The following is a 16,006-nucleotide window of genomic DNA, read 5'->3' on the forward strand; positions in this document are numbered from 1 at the left end:
GCCTCCCCTGTCCCCGCTCCTAGTTCCCTTCTTTCCTCTTCTACTTATTCATGTGTCTTCTTCTATTTTATTACTGTTACCACCACTTCACACATTGTATCTGTATAGTGTTGTCTGGTTTTGTGTTGTCTGGTCTTGTAGATTTGTAAGCCGTAAAACTGCATAATTGCATGGATATTCTGTGAAATGTGCAGTATTTGGAAACATTTACAAGCTGTAAGTTATTAACCTTTTCGTACTTTTTCACTATCTGTTTTATAAGAAAAATCAATAAAACAATTCATCAGAGAAAAATGGCTTTTTCTCAAAAATGATTTCCTCCAAATTTACATAGTTGACATTTTCCCATGAACCATTTCTCTCCTCTTTCCCCACCAATTTTCCCCCTACAAATTCGTTCAAACACCACTATCAAGATTATTGGCATTTTTCATTGTAGCAAAACTTTTTTTTTAGTATACAAAAATATCAATACTCATTTCAATATTATTTCTGATACTGTTTTCAATAACATTTTGGAGGAAAATGTCTTAAAAAGTCATGACAAAAATTGCGGGTGGGGTGGGGGAGGGAATGAAAAATTGGTCAAGTACAAACAACTTTGAAATTTCAAATTTTTTCACAAAAATAGCCTTTGGTGTTTCATGGAGTTTTATTTGAATAGGCATTTATGGATTTGGCCCTAAATAAATAAATAAATAATGCAATAAAATTCAGAACAAAGTGTTAAAAAGCCCATGTGAATGGGAGACACTGGCACATTATAAGAGAGCCATTAACATCTTGTGGATAACTGAAGTTCATTCTGTTTATATGAGATCAAAGCAAAATTGTTCCTAATTTGCTGCACAGGTGAACCCACATTTTCAAGACGTCCCATGAGACATAAAATAAGAAGTTGAATAATTAGAGTTATGGATGAATTAGATCAGTTCCTGTTCATTTCTGACTCCGGAATTATATCCCAATTTTGGAGAGCTAGAATGAATATAACCACATTTTACTTGTATTTCCCTCCCATTTGTGATTATTTATATCTTGTAGAAGGGGCACCATGGTCTCCAGAGTATCCCCTTGCAGTGGAGTGTGGGTCTAGTAGGGGCTAATCAACCCTGGGTCTCCTGGGTTGAAAGTTTCTTCTCCAACAGTCTCTGGCTGGGGTAGGTAGGGGAACCCAGAACCAAGCCTTCACTCGGTTCTAGCTCAGGCCCTTGTTTGGAACACCCAGAACCAATCCTTCTCAGTCCCTTGCGGTTTTCTGAGCTACTTCCTACCTCTTATCTTCCCCAGCCTCCTGCCCTGTTTCTCCCTCTTTACAGAGTCAGGGTACGTCTACACTTAAGGACTACAGTGGCCCAGCTGCAGTAACACCGTCTATCCTGGGGTTAGGTCGACCTAACTACATGTCTCCGGGCTGTAGATTTTTCACACCCACCAGAGAGACCAGTATGCTGATGTAAGTTCCCGTGTAGACCAGTTCTGAGTTTGCCTGGAACAGTCTCACCCATCTGTGGCAGGGTCCTCTCTCTACAATCCCTTGTCTCTCCATCAACCACCTGTCTCCTCAGAAGCTTTTCCTCTAACTGACGTCCTTACCTTTTTATCATTGCCAGGTGCTTCCTTGCCTAATTAACAGCCTCCCAGTTACTCAGTGAGTTAACTACTCCCAGGTGAACCTGCGCTGCCTCATTCTCCCTTCTGGAGTCCTGTCAGAGGTAGCTGGGCCCTGCCCAGATTCCTTCAGTGGGCCGCTACCCTCTGACATAGCTAATGAAAAGTCCCATATTCATTTCTTAACATTTTATTTGCTTCTGCTACTTGTTGCCTCCCTGAAGTCACAACACTCTTTGTTATAACACAAGTGGTTACTCTGGAAATAAGAAATTTGTCCCCCAAGCCTGTAAATGCCTCCTCTGGAGATAATGGATCTGATTCTCATTTACACTAAGGCCCCTTTACACTGCTTTAGCAGTGAAAAGGGGTTGTGAAGCAAATGTAAGCATAAAGGGGCCTTAGTGGAAATGAGGAGATCCAACATGTCTGGCAGCCCTGGGATGTGGGAGTGAGAAGAGGGAAACTGAAAAGGAAGGATGGTGGGGGGAAGAGAAAGACTTCACTACAATCCCAAGAAACTTCAGAAAATGGCAGAATGCTTAGGGAAAAGCCCTCTCAGCCACTATAGAGGCAGTACTTTTGATGGTCTTCCAGCAGACAGGGCCTTAAGAGAGGAGAGAGCTCTGTGCTGGATTAATCTCTGAATGTACATATGCAATATCTTGACTTTAGTCAGGCTTTTGACAGTGTTTTGCATAGCCATTTCATAAACAAACTAGGGAATACAACCTAGATTGAGCTACTACAAGGTGGATGCATAAAAATCCTCCCCGGAGAGCAGTTATCAGTGGTTCACAGTCAAACTGGAAGGGCATATCAAGTGGGGACCTGCAGGGATCAGTTCTGGGTCTGGTTCAGCTCAATATCTCATCAATGATTTAAATAATGGCATAGAGAGTACATTTACAAAATCTGTGGATTATACCAAGGTGGGAGGGGTTGCAAGTGCTTTGGAGGATACGATTAAAATTCAAAATGATCAGGACTAATTGGAGAAATGGTCTGAAGTAAATAGGATGAAATTCAATAACAACACATACAAAGTACTCCACTTAGAAAGGAACAATCAGCTGCACACATACAAAATGGGAAGTGACTGCCTAGGAAGGAGTATTGCAGAAAGGGATCTGGGGGTTACAGTGGATCACAAGCTAAATATGAGTCAACAGTGTAACCCTGTTGAAAAAAAAAAAAGTGAACATCATTCTGGGATTTATTGGCAGGAATGTTGTAAGCAAGACACAAGAAGTAATTCCGCTCTACTCTGCACTGATAAGGCCTCAGCAGGAGCATTGTGTCCGGTTCTGGGCACCACATTTCAGGAAAGATGTGAACAAATTGGAGAAACTCCAGAGAAGAGCAACAAAATGATTAAAGGTCTAGAAAACATGACCTATGAGAAAAGATTGACAAAACTGTGTTTGTTTAGTCTGGAGAAGAGAATATCAAGGAGGGAGGAACACGATAACAAGTTTCAAGTACATAAAAGGTTGTTACAAGGAGGAGGGAGAAAAACTATTCTCGTCAGCCTCTGAGGATAGGACAAGAAGCAAATGGGCTTAAATTGCAGCAAGGAACATTTAGGCTGGACATTAAGAAAAACTTCCTGTCAGGGTAGTTAAGCACTGGAACAAATTGCCTAGGGAGGTTGTGGAATCTGTGTCATTGGAGGTTTTTAAGAACAGGTTAGACAAACACCTGTCAGGAATGGTCTAGTTATTACTTAGTCCTGCCATAAGTGCAGGGGACTGCACTAAATGGCCTCTCAAGGTCCTTTCCAGTCCTACACTTCTATGATACTACTTCGCAAACTGAATGGAGACTGCTGGACAAACTGCTACCAAAGAATTTTTCTTCTAGGTTGACATTCACCGTTGTGCTTACAGCGAGCCCAAGGTCTATGAACCACTCAAGTCTGACTTGGTGTTTAATCACTTATATAAACTGCTAATTTCCTTTTATACTCCTCCACCAGGAACATCAGCTCTTAAGTGATGGTTTATCTCTAAAAACGGACACTGTGACAATACCATTGCAGGATGCCATGTTTCTGGTCTTTCAGTGACTCCAGGCAAATGTGCTCAGTTTGCAAGTAAAAAGTAGTTTTTCTAACTACCAGCCCTGCAAACTCAGCCTGGGGTCTGACAATCAAGCTGGGATTTTTGTTTCTTGCACACCATCAGTAATAAAGATTCTGGTGGCCCAATTATGACTTCAATCAGGGGTGGCAGAACTGGGGGATGAGGGGGCAGCAAGCACTAGCCCGCCATCAATGGAAATATCATGGGGACTGATCTATGTTTCCTGACCCCCATGAGTTGTTTTGCTACACATTCTGGGAAACAGTGCTCCCTGTAAATTGCATATGTGTGAGGCAATCTTCCATACACTGCACATGCTCAGGCTGCTCAGGCAGGGTAGGGCTTTGCAGCTTCTTGGAGTGGAGACAAGACCAGGATCCCGAGGGGCTGGATTGGCCACTGCAGTGTCTGGGATCAGGCCAGGTAGAAATTGTGGTGATGTGACTGGGCCGGGAGCAGCTAGCTACCCCTGGCAAGAGGGACATGAAACACCGGGAACTCCCTTCCCAGCCTGGAGCTGGCCGATCTCCCTCTGTCAAGTCTCAGGAGCTTCCCTTGCTTAGCATGCAGAGCGCCAACACTTCCTTCCCCTCTCTGCCCCAATTCTCCCCACTGCCTATGATTAGTACAGTGCTTTGTTTGTTTAGGTTTCATTATGCACCTCCGTCCCCCACTCAAAGAGAGCTCCCGCTGCCTCTGACATCATTGCACATGTGCAACTCATTGTCTTCAGTCCATGCCCTCAGTGAAACCTGTGCAGTTCCTCTAATGCCAGTGGGTTTGCCCAGCTGTAACTGAATGGACATTTAATTGGCATTTAGTAAATAATTCTGTCAATAATGAACAAGCCAGAATAGATTCCCACTTCCTCCCTCTGAAATACATTGACTCTGCAGGGTGAACCGAAGTAAAAAGCAAAACAAACATTTTTGTTATGGAAGTTTTGGATAGAAATAGGGAGCAAAACAGATGAGAAAAGAGTTGCAATTTTTCTGTGGTCATTTAACACTGAGTTTGGATGTGGCAGTCAGCACTTTTCACTTTTGTGTCCATTTTCACCAGTAACTTTAGAGCTTTTCTGAAACCAACCTGGATTGGATAAAACTGCTAAAAGTTGCTTTAGATGGTTTTATTTTATGGGTATCCAGTAATAGTTTCTCAGTTGCATCACAAATACAAAAGAAAACGCTTGGCATAGTGGGAAGCCGCCCTCAAAAGATGTTGCTTTTTTGGTAAAGGATACACTTCCTCATGCCATATTCCACCTCCAGGCCAAGTAAAGGCACTAGCAGAATGTTGTACCTGCCCTTCTTTCTTCAACAGAGGGATTATTAGATCCTTATTAGTAAGAGTCTGCTTCCATTAAAGATAAAATCCAGTTACTTACTGCGGAAAGACAGCTCCTTTGTTCCCTGATGATTGCACAGAATCCCAGAAAACCTGTAATCATCACAAGACCTCCTGCAAAGATCAGGATGCATGCAGACACGGCAAATGTACTAGATGCCAGGATATTCAGATAGTCGCTTTTTTCAACTAGGGTCCATATGCCAACAGCCATCACTGCAGCACCACCCACCTGTGGCACACAAGGAGAAGGAAATGTACATGGTGAAGCCACACTTTGAAATATTTTAAGCTGGCATTTAGAACTTGTATCTTGCTTAATCTCTTTTTCAGCTAACTGGGCAGCTCTAATAAATAATTAGGAGTCATCAGGCGGTGCTGTTACACATCTTCCAAGTTCTTAATGTGCAAGCACGTTTTGACACTTAGGAAGACATGTGTTGCTGTTACTTTTCAGATGTACAATGTTTTGTGCAGAGGCAATTTTGGGAGAGAGGGAGCTGTATGAGTAACAGGAGAGTTCGCCCTCTGCCCTGGGTTGCAATCAGAGATAATTCTTGAGGCATCCGATGAAGTGAGCTGTAGCTCACGGAAGCTCATGCTCAAATAAATTTGTTAGTCTCTAAGGTGCCACAAGTACTCCTTTTCTTCTTGAGGCAGAGTTGATCCCTGGGAATTGGCCACTGGTGTTATGCTAAAATTCCTGGAAGAGAGGATTGGTTGGCACACTGTTTGACTATATCATTTCAGGGAAGGTGTACATGTGTAAATAAAGTAAGTTAAGTGTAATATATAACCAGATTCCACGCCACTGATTTCTTCACCACCACAAAGCTGACCTGCAAGGTCCTGGATTTCTGCTACTGATTAGCACAAGGGTGACACATTCAGAATGGGACACTGATGTCAAAAAATGGCAACAACATCAAAAACACCACGACCAGATTAGAAGCCAGTCCATTATTTCAATTCCTGCGTTGTTGGTAACAGCAACACAGGAACGGACATAATGGCCCAGCACCTAATGTTATATTTATTATTGGAGCTGGTCAAATAATTAAAAAGATTAATTAACAGACTTATTCTAATAATCTAATCTTGTTTTTAAATCCTGAATCCATATTGTGGTATCACAGCATGTATCTACAGTTATATAGATAGCTATGTATAGTATATATACATATGTATATATAGTATATATATATAGTATATAGGTATAGTTATGTATAGATAGTATAGGTATAGTTATGAATAAACAGACTGTCTTCACTATACTGCTGTTCTTTGGGTCATATAATAATATTCAAAGGACAACCAGCTCAGTATAAGAGTCGTTAACTGACCCATCCTCACTTTGCTATAGAACCTCATTTTCCCCCCAGTACAATACCCCCTAGCCCAAATATGTGCTTCCTCGCCAAGTTCAAGAAACTGGTTAGTCCCACTGATGTTTACTTACCAATCCACTAAAAGTTAAGAAGTTTGTTTTCCAAGCCACTTAAAACTATACAGTGCAGGTTTGACAACTGAGTGATTAAAATAATTAGAAGAGCGTTTACCACGAAATAGTACTTAGGGTGTCATGAGAAAGAAAACCTAACAACTGGGGAAACTATTCCATAAAACCCTGCACTGCAGAACAGACTGAAGTTCCACAAGACAAGCGTGTCTTACACATGCAGCTCTAGGAAGCACAGTGCTGACTAAAACTCATAACCAACAACACAGTATATTTTGTTTTAATAATGCCAACTATCCACTCTCCCCACTGCAAATGTATTGTCTTTGCTAGTGTATCTTAGCATTTTGCTGTCTGACAATGCATCTATTCAATCCCAGACAGAGAACAAGGTGCTAAAACAAATATCCTCGTTACCCTCAACCCTCCACAGTTCCAATCAACTCTACCTGCTCCTCTTCCCCTCTCCATCCCCCGCTCCCCCATTCTCCCAGCAGCAGAAATCCAGGTCCCACACCCACACCCTCCTCAGTTTCCTTCTCCTCAACTCTGGTGACATTTGCTCTATTCCTGCCTCTCCCCACCCTCTCCTCCTCCTACACCCATCCTTGCCACCACCTCCAGTCGTTTCATGGGACCATTCCTAACCTCACAACTATTCCCCCCTTCTCTTGCTGTCTCTGGAACTCACACTCAATACCCAAAAAGATCAAAACAATCCATGACCTCCTCATATCTCACTCCCTCCAGCTTCCAGCTCTCACAGAAACCTGGATCCCTTCGGCTGACACTGCCTTTGCAGCTGCACTCTTTTATGGAGTCCTCTGCCATGATGGGGTGTTGGGCTTATCTTCTGTTCCTCCTCTTTCGAACAGCACTGCATCTGACTCTTCTCTCCTCTCCCCACTCCATGACCATCTCTACCATCTGCCGAGCTCCTCCTCATCCGCCTTCCTCTCTGATTTTGACTCCTGGCTCCCTGTCTTCATCTCCTCACAGTCTCCCACACTCATCCTTGAGGACTTCAGCTTCCATGTGGATGACCCCTCTGACCACTTAGCAACAAGTTTCCTCACCCCCACCTCTTCATTCAACCAGCAGAGCTGCTTCAACTCTCCCACTCACCAAAAGAGATGTTCACTTGACATGGTCTTCACCAAGCACTGCTCTCTCTAATCTCTCTGTTGCTGAGTTCCCCCTCCCTGATTATCACTGGGGCTCTTTCAGCATCACCCACGAGCACTGCCCTGTCACATGGCCTTTCCATGACTTCCAGTCTCTTCTGAGCCCTCTCTTCCATTGATATGGTTGTTAACTCTCTCTGTGCTTCAATCTTCTACACACTTGACTCTTTTGCCCTCTCTCCCATCGCAAGATCTGCCCTGCCAGCCTCCAGCCCCATTGGGATCATCCCCAGTAGCTACTTCCTGTGCTCCTGGTCATATGCTGTGGGGAGTGTCTGGCAGAAATCCTGTGACCAGGCCGACTTCCTCCAGTACAAATTCATTCTCTTCTCCTTTAGTTCGGACATCATTCTTGCAAAACAACTGTACTTCTCCAGTTTAACTGAATCCCATGCCCACAATCCCAGCTGCCTTTTCATCACCCTTGACTCAAACCTTCCCCTCCTCCTGCCTCCAATTCTCTCTCTGCGTAGGATTTTGGTGATTTCTTCCAAGAGAAAATTGACCAAATATGATGTGACCTTTCTCCTCTCCTCAGTTTGCCTTCCCTTACCCCTGGCCCTTCTACAACTCTCTCCTTCTACTGTCACAGATGCAGAAGTGTCTTGTCTGCTGTCCTCCTTTAACCTTTCCATTTGCCCCAGTGACCGCCATCCCAATCTCCCTCATACCTACTCTCATCCGCCCAGGACTCTTTTCCTTAACCTCTCTTGCTTCTTTGGCTCTTTCCCCTCACAATACAAACATGCTTTAGTCTCTTCTATCTTACAAAGCACCACCCTTTGCCCCATTTGCTTCTCCACCTACTGCTACATCTCCCTTTCCTCTCTTAGTTCATTGAATGTGCTGTTATATTCACTATCTGGAGTTCCTCTCCTCCAATTCCATTCTAGGCTCTCTCCAAACCAGCTTTCACCTCTTCCACTCCACTGAAACTGCCTTTCCCAAAGTCTCTAATGACCTCTTCCTAGCTAAGCTCAAAAGCAGTACCCCATTCTCATCCTCCTTGACTTCTCAGCTGCCTTCAACACCACTGACCATATTCTTCTTCTAAAAAAAAAATGTCATCCTTCCTTGGCATCCGTTATTCTGTTTGTTTCCTGGTTCTTCTCCTACCTCTGTAATCCTCCTCATTCCTTCTTCATCTTTCTGTGGTTGTTCCACAAGGCTTTGTCTTGGTCCCCTTCTCCCTCTACATCTTATCTCTGTATAATCTCATCCACAAACGCAAATTCAGCTGCAATCTCTGTGCTGATGACTCACAGATTTCTAGACCTGTCTTCTTCTGTCCAAACTAACATCTCAGCCTGTCTCTCTGACAGCTTCTTGTTAGCTCAAGCTCAACGTGGGTAAAACAGCTCAGTCTTCCTCTCCAAGCCCTCTTCACACCTCTTTTCTCAACCACTACAGACACCATCCTGTCTGTCACTCAGGCCCACAACCTGGGCGTTATTTTCAACTCGGATCTCTCTCTAGGTCTGCATCCAAGTTATGTCTAAATCTTGCAGATTTTTTCTATAAAACATCTCTAAAATATGGCCTTTTCTGGCCATCCACACAGCTAGAACTTTTGTCCAAGCCCTCATCATCTAATATCTCAATTACGGCAACATCCTTTTATCTGGCCTCAACAAATGCAATCTTGTCCCACTCACATCCATTCAGGATGCTGCTGCAAAGATGATATCCCTAGCCCATGTCACCCCTTCCTTTGCATCCCATCATAACATACTTATCTTCATTTTAAGGGCCCTTCATGATCTATCCCCATCCTACCTATCATCTCTCATTCATTACCAAAATGTCGGCTCTGCTTCCGATAGACCCAGGATGCCAGTCTTGTAAAATTCTCAAACCTGTATCTTAGTGTTTTCTCCCATGCTGCCCCACACACTTGGGAGGAGCTCCTTGTAAACCTCTGCAAAGCAATATCATTATTCACCTTCAAATCCATCCTCAAAATTCTCCTTTGCCATGCTGGCAACAAAAAAAACTGATAACGGTTAGGCTGCCAGTGTGCTGAGACCACTGTTTGTCATGCTGAGCAATACTGTCTCCTTGTTTCCTTGTGCTCCCCCGTCTGCCTGTATCCATCTCCACCCTTGCTGCAATTTAAGTCCATTGCTTCTTGTCCTATCCTCAGAGGTTAAGAAGAACAATTTTTCTTCCTCCTCCTTGTAACAACCTTTTATGTATTTGAAAACTGTTATCACGTCCCCTCTCAGTCTTCTCTTCCCCATACTAAACAAACCTAATTTTTTCAATCTTCCCTCATAGGTCATGTTTTCTAGACCTTTAATCATTTTTGTTGCTCTTCTCTGGATTTTCTCCAATTTGTCCGTATCTTTCCTGAAATGTGGCGCCCAGAACTGGACACAATACTCCAGTGGAGGCCTAATCAGCCTGCAGTAGAGCAGAAGAATTACTTCTCGTATCTTGCTTATAATACTTCTGATAATACATCCCAGAATGATGTTCGCTTTTTTTGCAACAGCGTTACACTGTTGACTCATATTTAGCTTGTGATCCGCTATGAACCCCAGATCCCTTCCCACAGTACTCCTTCCTAGGCAGTCATTTCCCATTTTGATATGCATAGTTAAGGTTTTCCATGCAACCTTAAGTCTGTCCTCGTTCAGCAGTGCCCCAATATTCCCTGTTAACACACACTGCTTTACTCTGCCAATCCCACAATTTCTGAAATGTACAAACTCTTCACCTCCTTTTACAAGCTGTTCACGCACAGAATCCTATCTAACACTATTAAAGAACAAAAGGGGGGAAAAAGTTGGTCAGTTAGGTACTATTTTGGGAGACGACTTATATCTCCAGAATCCCTGCTCAAATGACCCCAAATTTGGATCACTAATCCTACTCTGTATTTTCACAAGGCATAGAAATTTTAAAAAAAATTTATACAAATATGTGGATTTTAGAGCACCTAGAAGCATCTTGTTATAAACAACGAGGATGGATGGAGGGAAAGGGCTGCTCTACACATCTGTCTTTAGCATAGGAGACTCTGAAAGGTCCGAAGCAGCCTATTCATCTCAATGTGATGTTCTCAGCTGAGTGAGAACACCCCAGGAAGACAAATACAACCTGAAACAATTGCATCTCAGAGGGTGTTCTCATTCCCCTCATGAGTGCTTTAGAGCCTGTGATATGCATTAAGTACCTCCATCCTCAGCTCCCCACCCAAAGGGACAGGACTTCCCCAGATCCTGGATCACAAGTGGGGCAAGGAAGAGGCTTCAAACCCTCCCAAAAGGGCATGGACAGAACCCAGTTCACATGAATGGGGTAGGGAGGTGTTCCAACCCTTGCAGATGGGCACATGGCCCCCAAATCCTGGCCCATACAAGGGGAGCAGGAGAGGAATTTAGACACCTTCATTGGGGCAAGACCCCCTATATCCCAGCTCATGAGGGGGGTCCCAGAGAGGCAAGAACCCCCCAGATTTAGACACACAGGAGGGGACATTAAGAAAAACTCTCTTAACTGTCAGAGTGGTTAAGCACTGGAATAAATTGCCGAGGGAGGTGGTGGAATCTCCATCATTGGGGATTTTTAAGAACAGGTTGGACAAACACTGGTCAGGGGTGGTCTAGATAATACTTAGTCCTGCCTTGAGTGCGGGGTTCTGGACTAGATGACCTCTCAAGGTCCCTTCCAGTTCTATGATATCTCTTGTCTACTGTATGACACTTAGATTATAAACTCTTGGGGGCAGGGACTTGTTTTTTGTTCTATGTTTGCACAGTGCCTAGCACAATAGTAGCCCTAATCAAGGACCAGGACCCTAGGTGCCACGATAAGCACAAACAACAAATTTAAAACTGTGCAACAATGATGATGTTACCAAATTCTACTCTGGACCATAGGTTCTGGAACTAGGGGTGCTGCCGCACCCTCTGGCTTGAAGTTGCAAGAATAACCCAAATACATGGTTTCAGCCTTCAGCACCCCTACTATAAAAATTGTTCTGGCTCCCCTGCTCTGGACAGTTACATTCTGCTTCTCTAAACTCCCTCTGTAGTTCCAACTGGACACAGTAATTGGGCCTGATTCTCCTCTCACACCAATTTTACACTAGTTTAATTCCATGTACTTAAATGGATATGTGCAGACGATAATGACCATGTGAGGTTTCCACAGAGGAGAAGAAACAAATCCCACCCGTTGATGCAAGGAGAGGGGAGGGATCTGTGGGAAGAAAATAATCCAGCAAGTTCCTCCTCTTCAGCCCCTCCTGTGACTGAGCTCACAATCATTAACAAGCATTTGTAGAAGCCTAGAGGCAAAGCTGTCATGAAAATGAACTAGTCCAGGAACAAAATCAACTTGCCTATCCTTTGCCAGGGTGAGTGGAGTGATGTTAATGAGAAAAATCAGATATTTCACTCACGACCCACTCCCAGAAATAATTATGCCTCATCAAAAACAAAACACCAGAATGACTCGCTCCGATCAAGTAGAATTGTGCAAGATTGATCAATGTAGCACCACAGCTTTGCATGCTCCTTTACAGAGATTAATAAAAGACACATTCCCTTCCACAAAGGCCTTGCAATGTAATTAAGATAATAGACAAAGAAAGAGGCTAGGGAAAGGAGGGATGAGGGATAAAACAAGAAATAGCGAGAACCATATCATAGTTAGAGAAAATTGTGTAAATTCTCATCTTTTAAGGAGGGGAGAAGTAGATAGCCCAGGAATGGATGTCTAGAGTGGAATGCAAGACCAAGGGAGAGAGTTCTGAGCAGCAGTTTGCAAGAAGATGGGGCACAGGAAGCTATTGTATAGCCACCTCATGACTATTGTTTACTTTTGTTTTTGTCACTCGGGTTTGGTTGAACTTGGGAGCAGCGCTTTGCCAGAAGTAGAAGCTATTGGTTTTCCTGCCTCCTGAGGAGGACCTTTTAATTATTATTTGTACTACTTGAGGCACCAAGCAGAAATTAGGGCCCATTCTGCTTGGCACTGTACACACCTGTAACAAAAAGTTGGTCCCTGCCCCAAAGATCTTACAATCCAACTATAAAATGAGACAATGAGTAGACAAGAATCAAAGGGAGAAGCACAAGGTAACAGTGAGACAGATGTGAACAGCAAGATAAGCTGCAATCACCTCCCTCAACTGCCTAGCCATTCTCAAGTGTTTTGTAGGCAACACGGCTTCGGTGGGTTTTAAGGAGAGATTTAAAGGAGGATAATGCAATTGTCTACAGCGGTAGCACATGAGATTGGGTAGGTTATACTCAGGTATTGCATTATTCAGGGTTGTTTAAAGGGAAACTTTAATGTGAAACAGTATTATTACAGTAGAAACAGATGAATTTGTAGTAAAAACCAGAAGATATTAACATTCAAAAGAAAAAAAAGATTAGCTTAAGCACCTGTGGTATTGTAGCCTTTATTATTAATTATTTTAGTTATTGTTTATTTGTAGTGCTGTAGCACCTAGGAGCCCCAGTCATGGATCAGCCTCCCTTTGTGCCCGGTGCTGTACGAACACAGAACAAAAAGACAGCCCCCCTGACCCAAAGAGTTTCCAGTTTAACAGGTGGCTACATCATCCTGGTGGCTGCCATCTTTTAGGAGGGAGAGCAAACTGCGCTGTGTCTTATACTCTCTTCTTTGCACTGGCCTGGACACCTCTCTCTCCTCCACCCAACTCTGGCAGCCAGTTACATATCACAGCTGATGCCTCCCCTTACTAGAATCCCAGGTAACTTCCCCCTGGGGGCCTGATCCTCCCACGGATTTCCATGGAAGTTGCTTGTATCCTGTGGAGGCAAAGGAAGACCTTTCGACTCTGTTAAGTAATCTCTCCCCTTGGAACCCTGCGCGCACTTCGAGCAATGACTAGTATTCAAAATATTAACCTTTCTAACTGCTGTACTAACTATAACTCAACTCAATTTCCTGAGAGAGCATTATGCAAACTCCAGTAGCTTTAGCTCAAACTGACCTCTCACACCAAGCATTCAGAGCAGATTTCCCTCAAGCACTGGAAATTTTATGTTGTTTTCTCTGTAAACAGCATATTTGAAAACATTTGCCATGCTTCGCCCATACAAGAATTTTCATGGTCTCAAGCCTTGTCTCTCCCTGGATCTCTTTAATGCCGCTCTCAGTAATAAAACCCCAGATTTGCTGATGCTGCTCTTTCAGTGGGTTTCACTTTTCTGTTTGAAGTCTTAAGGACTTTTAGCTATATGCGTTCATGTTATAGATCTCTCCACGGTGCCTCCTGGGGGGATGCTCTGTCAAACCTACTGAAGGTCAAAACTTAAAACTTCGCCTATTTATGGCTGATAAAAGCTTCCATAATGATCCACAGTTTCTAAAATGCACTGGTGTGAAAGGGCACTAGAAGTCAAATCATCAGCACCCAGCATGAGTAGCTGGACTGGGCAGATGGGGTGAGGAGGGAGTCTCCCCACCAGGATGTGGCATGGCTCCATAGAGACTGCTTTAGCCGAAGAGCTGAAATACTCTTCTGCAGCCTCAATGTGCTACCCCCACAATGTACTTTGCAGAAGCGAGGATCTGGGGATCCACAATGCGCTGAATCTTCTGGCCCCACACTTTTCCCATCCCTACATGCCTTTGTGTGATGCTGAGTCTCCAAAGAATAGGGTACTTGTGGCACCTTAGAGACTAACCAATTTATTTGAGCATGAGCTTTCGTGAGCTACAGCTCACTTCATCAGATGGCTTCACCATTTGCACCCCTGGGCAGCCTCCCAAAACTTATCCTCGCCCTTTGCACAATAGATCTGCTCCTAGCACCCTATTCATCTGCTGAAGAAGGAGGTAATTTAGTCTGTAGGCAGCAAGTTTAAAAACTGCATTGTGATCCACTGTAGTTACTCCACAAAGGCGGGGATGGTCCTGAACTATAGTATTGGGCCAGATCCTCAGCTGGTATAAACCTCACTGAAATCAATGTAATTGTTCACAGGGTTGAAGTTATGCACTTGCTTAAGTAACAGGCTATGTTAGGGCCATAGTCCATTGAGTATAAAGATGTACATTCTACAAAATAGCTCAAGTCATTTAACACGATATCAACTGCAACTCCATTTAATCCTTATGAATGCAGGCCAAAAGGGTGTGCTTTTTCATTGACAGACTAACTTTTTTACATAAACAGTCAATCTGAAGAGAAAATAATTTGCAAGGCTTAATAGGAAAATGCAAGATACTTTCATGACACTCTGAGATGGAACCCAGTGTGAATAGAAAAGAGCTATTGATTATGTTAACACCACAAAATCCCAGCACTATGCCAAAGCACTTTCAGGTAGATTAAAACTAATTAAGTAAAGACCCCTGAAATGCACCAAAAATTTGAAAAACATCTGCAGCTAGTTTTGAAATCATTGAACTTGCTACCAAACTATTACTCAAGTACTTGTAACCCAACATATGAATTGATACCCTGTATATTTTCTAAAATGTGTTACTTAGATGATAACTTGAGGGTGTGTCCAGATAATGAAGTAATAATGGGAACCTGAGATAATCTAAATCTGAGACTGAAGCCCAAGGTATTTATAAATTTCAACTCCAACAAATCCTGTGGGCCAGGTTGTCAGGGTTCCCTCCCCACTCTGAACTCTGGGGTACAGATGTGGGGAGCCACATGAAAGACCCCCTAAGCTTAATTCTACCAGCTGAGGTTAAAAACTGCCCCAACGCACAAATTCTTCCTTGTCCTTGGACGGTATTGCTGCCACCACCAAATGAGTTAGACAAAGATTCAGGAAAAGGACCACTTGGAGTTCCTGTTTCCCAAAAATATCCCCCGCCCCAAACCCCTTCACCCCCTTCCCTGGGGAGGCTTGAGAATAATATACCAACCAAACAGGTAAACAAGGTGAGCACAGACCAGACCCTTGGGTTTTTAGGACACTAAAAACCAATTAGGTTTTTAAAAACAGAACTTTATTATAAAGAAAAGTAAAAGAAGCACCTCTGTAAAATCCGGATGGAAGGTAATTTTACAGGGTAATAAGATTTAAAACATAGAGGATTCCCCTCTAGGCAAAACTTTGAAGTTATAAAAAATGGAATAAACCTCCCTCTTAACATAGGGAAAATTCACAAGCTAAAATAAAAGATAATCTAACGCTTATTTCCTTGCTTTACTTACAATTTTTGTAATCTTGGATGCTTATTTAGGAGATCGTTTTTCCTGCCCTGGTCCCTCTCTGTCCTGGAGAGAACAACAAAAGACCACACAAACAAAACCTCCCCCCACAGATTGGAAAGGATCTTCTTCCCTTATTGGTCCTTTTGGTCAGGAGCCA

At 43.3% G+C, this 16,006-nt stretch overlaps 1 protein-coding gene across 6 annotated transcripts in view; it reads right to left on the minus strand.

The window, feature by feature from the left end:
* The window catches only part of TSPAN11 (tetraspanin 11), a 193,238-nt gene that overhangs the window by 123,240 nt on the left and 53,992 nt on the right, over positions 1 to 16,006 (minus strand). For all 6 annotated transcript variants that reach the window (XM_075120765.1, XM_075120769.1, XM_048823443.2 and 3 more), the window contains one exon: positions 5,083 to 5,274. In XM_075120765.1, the coding sequence (XP_074976866.1) occupies positions 5,083 to 5,274 (192 nt within the window). The remainder of the gene's footprint in view (positions 1 to 5,082; positions 5,275 to 16,006) is intronic.

This window comes from Caretta caretta, chromosome 1 (assembly GCF_965140235.1).
Source record: "Caretta caretta isolate rCarCar2 chromosome 1, rCarCar1.hap1, whole genome shotgun sequence".
Lineage (NCBI taxonomy): Eukaryota > Metazoa > Chordata > Testudines > Cheloniidae > Caretta > Caretta caretta.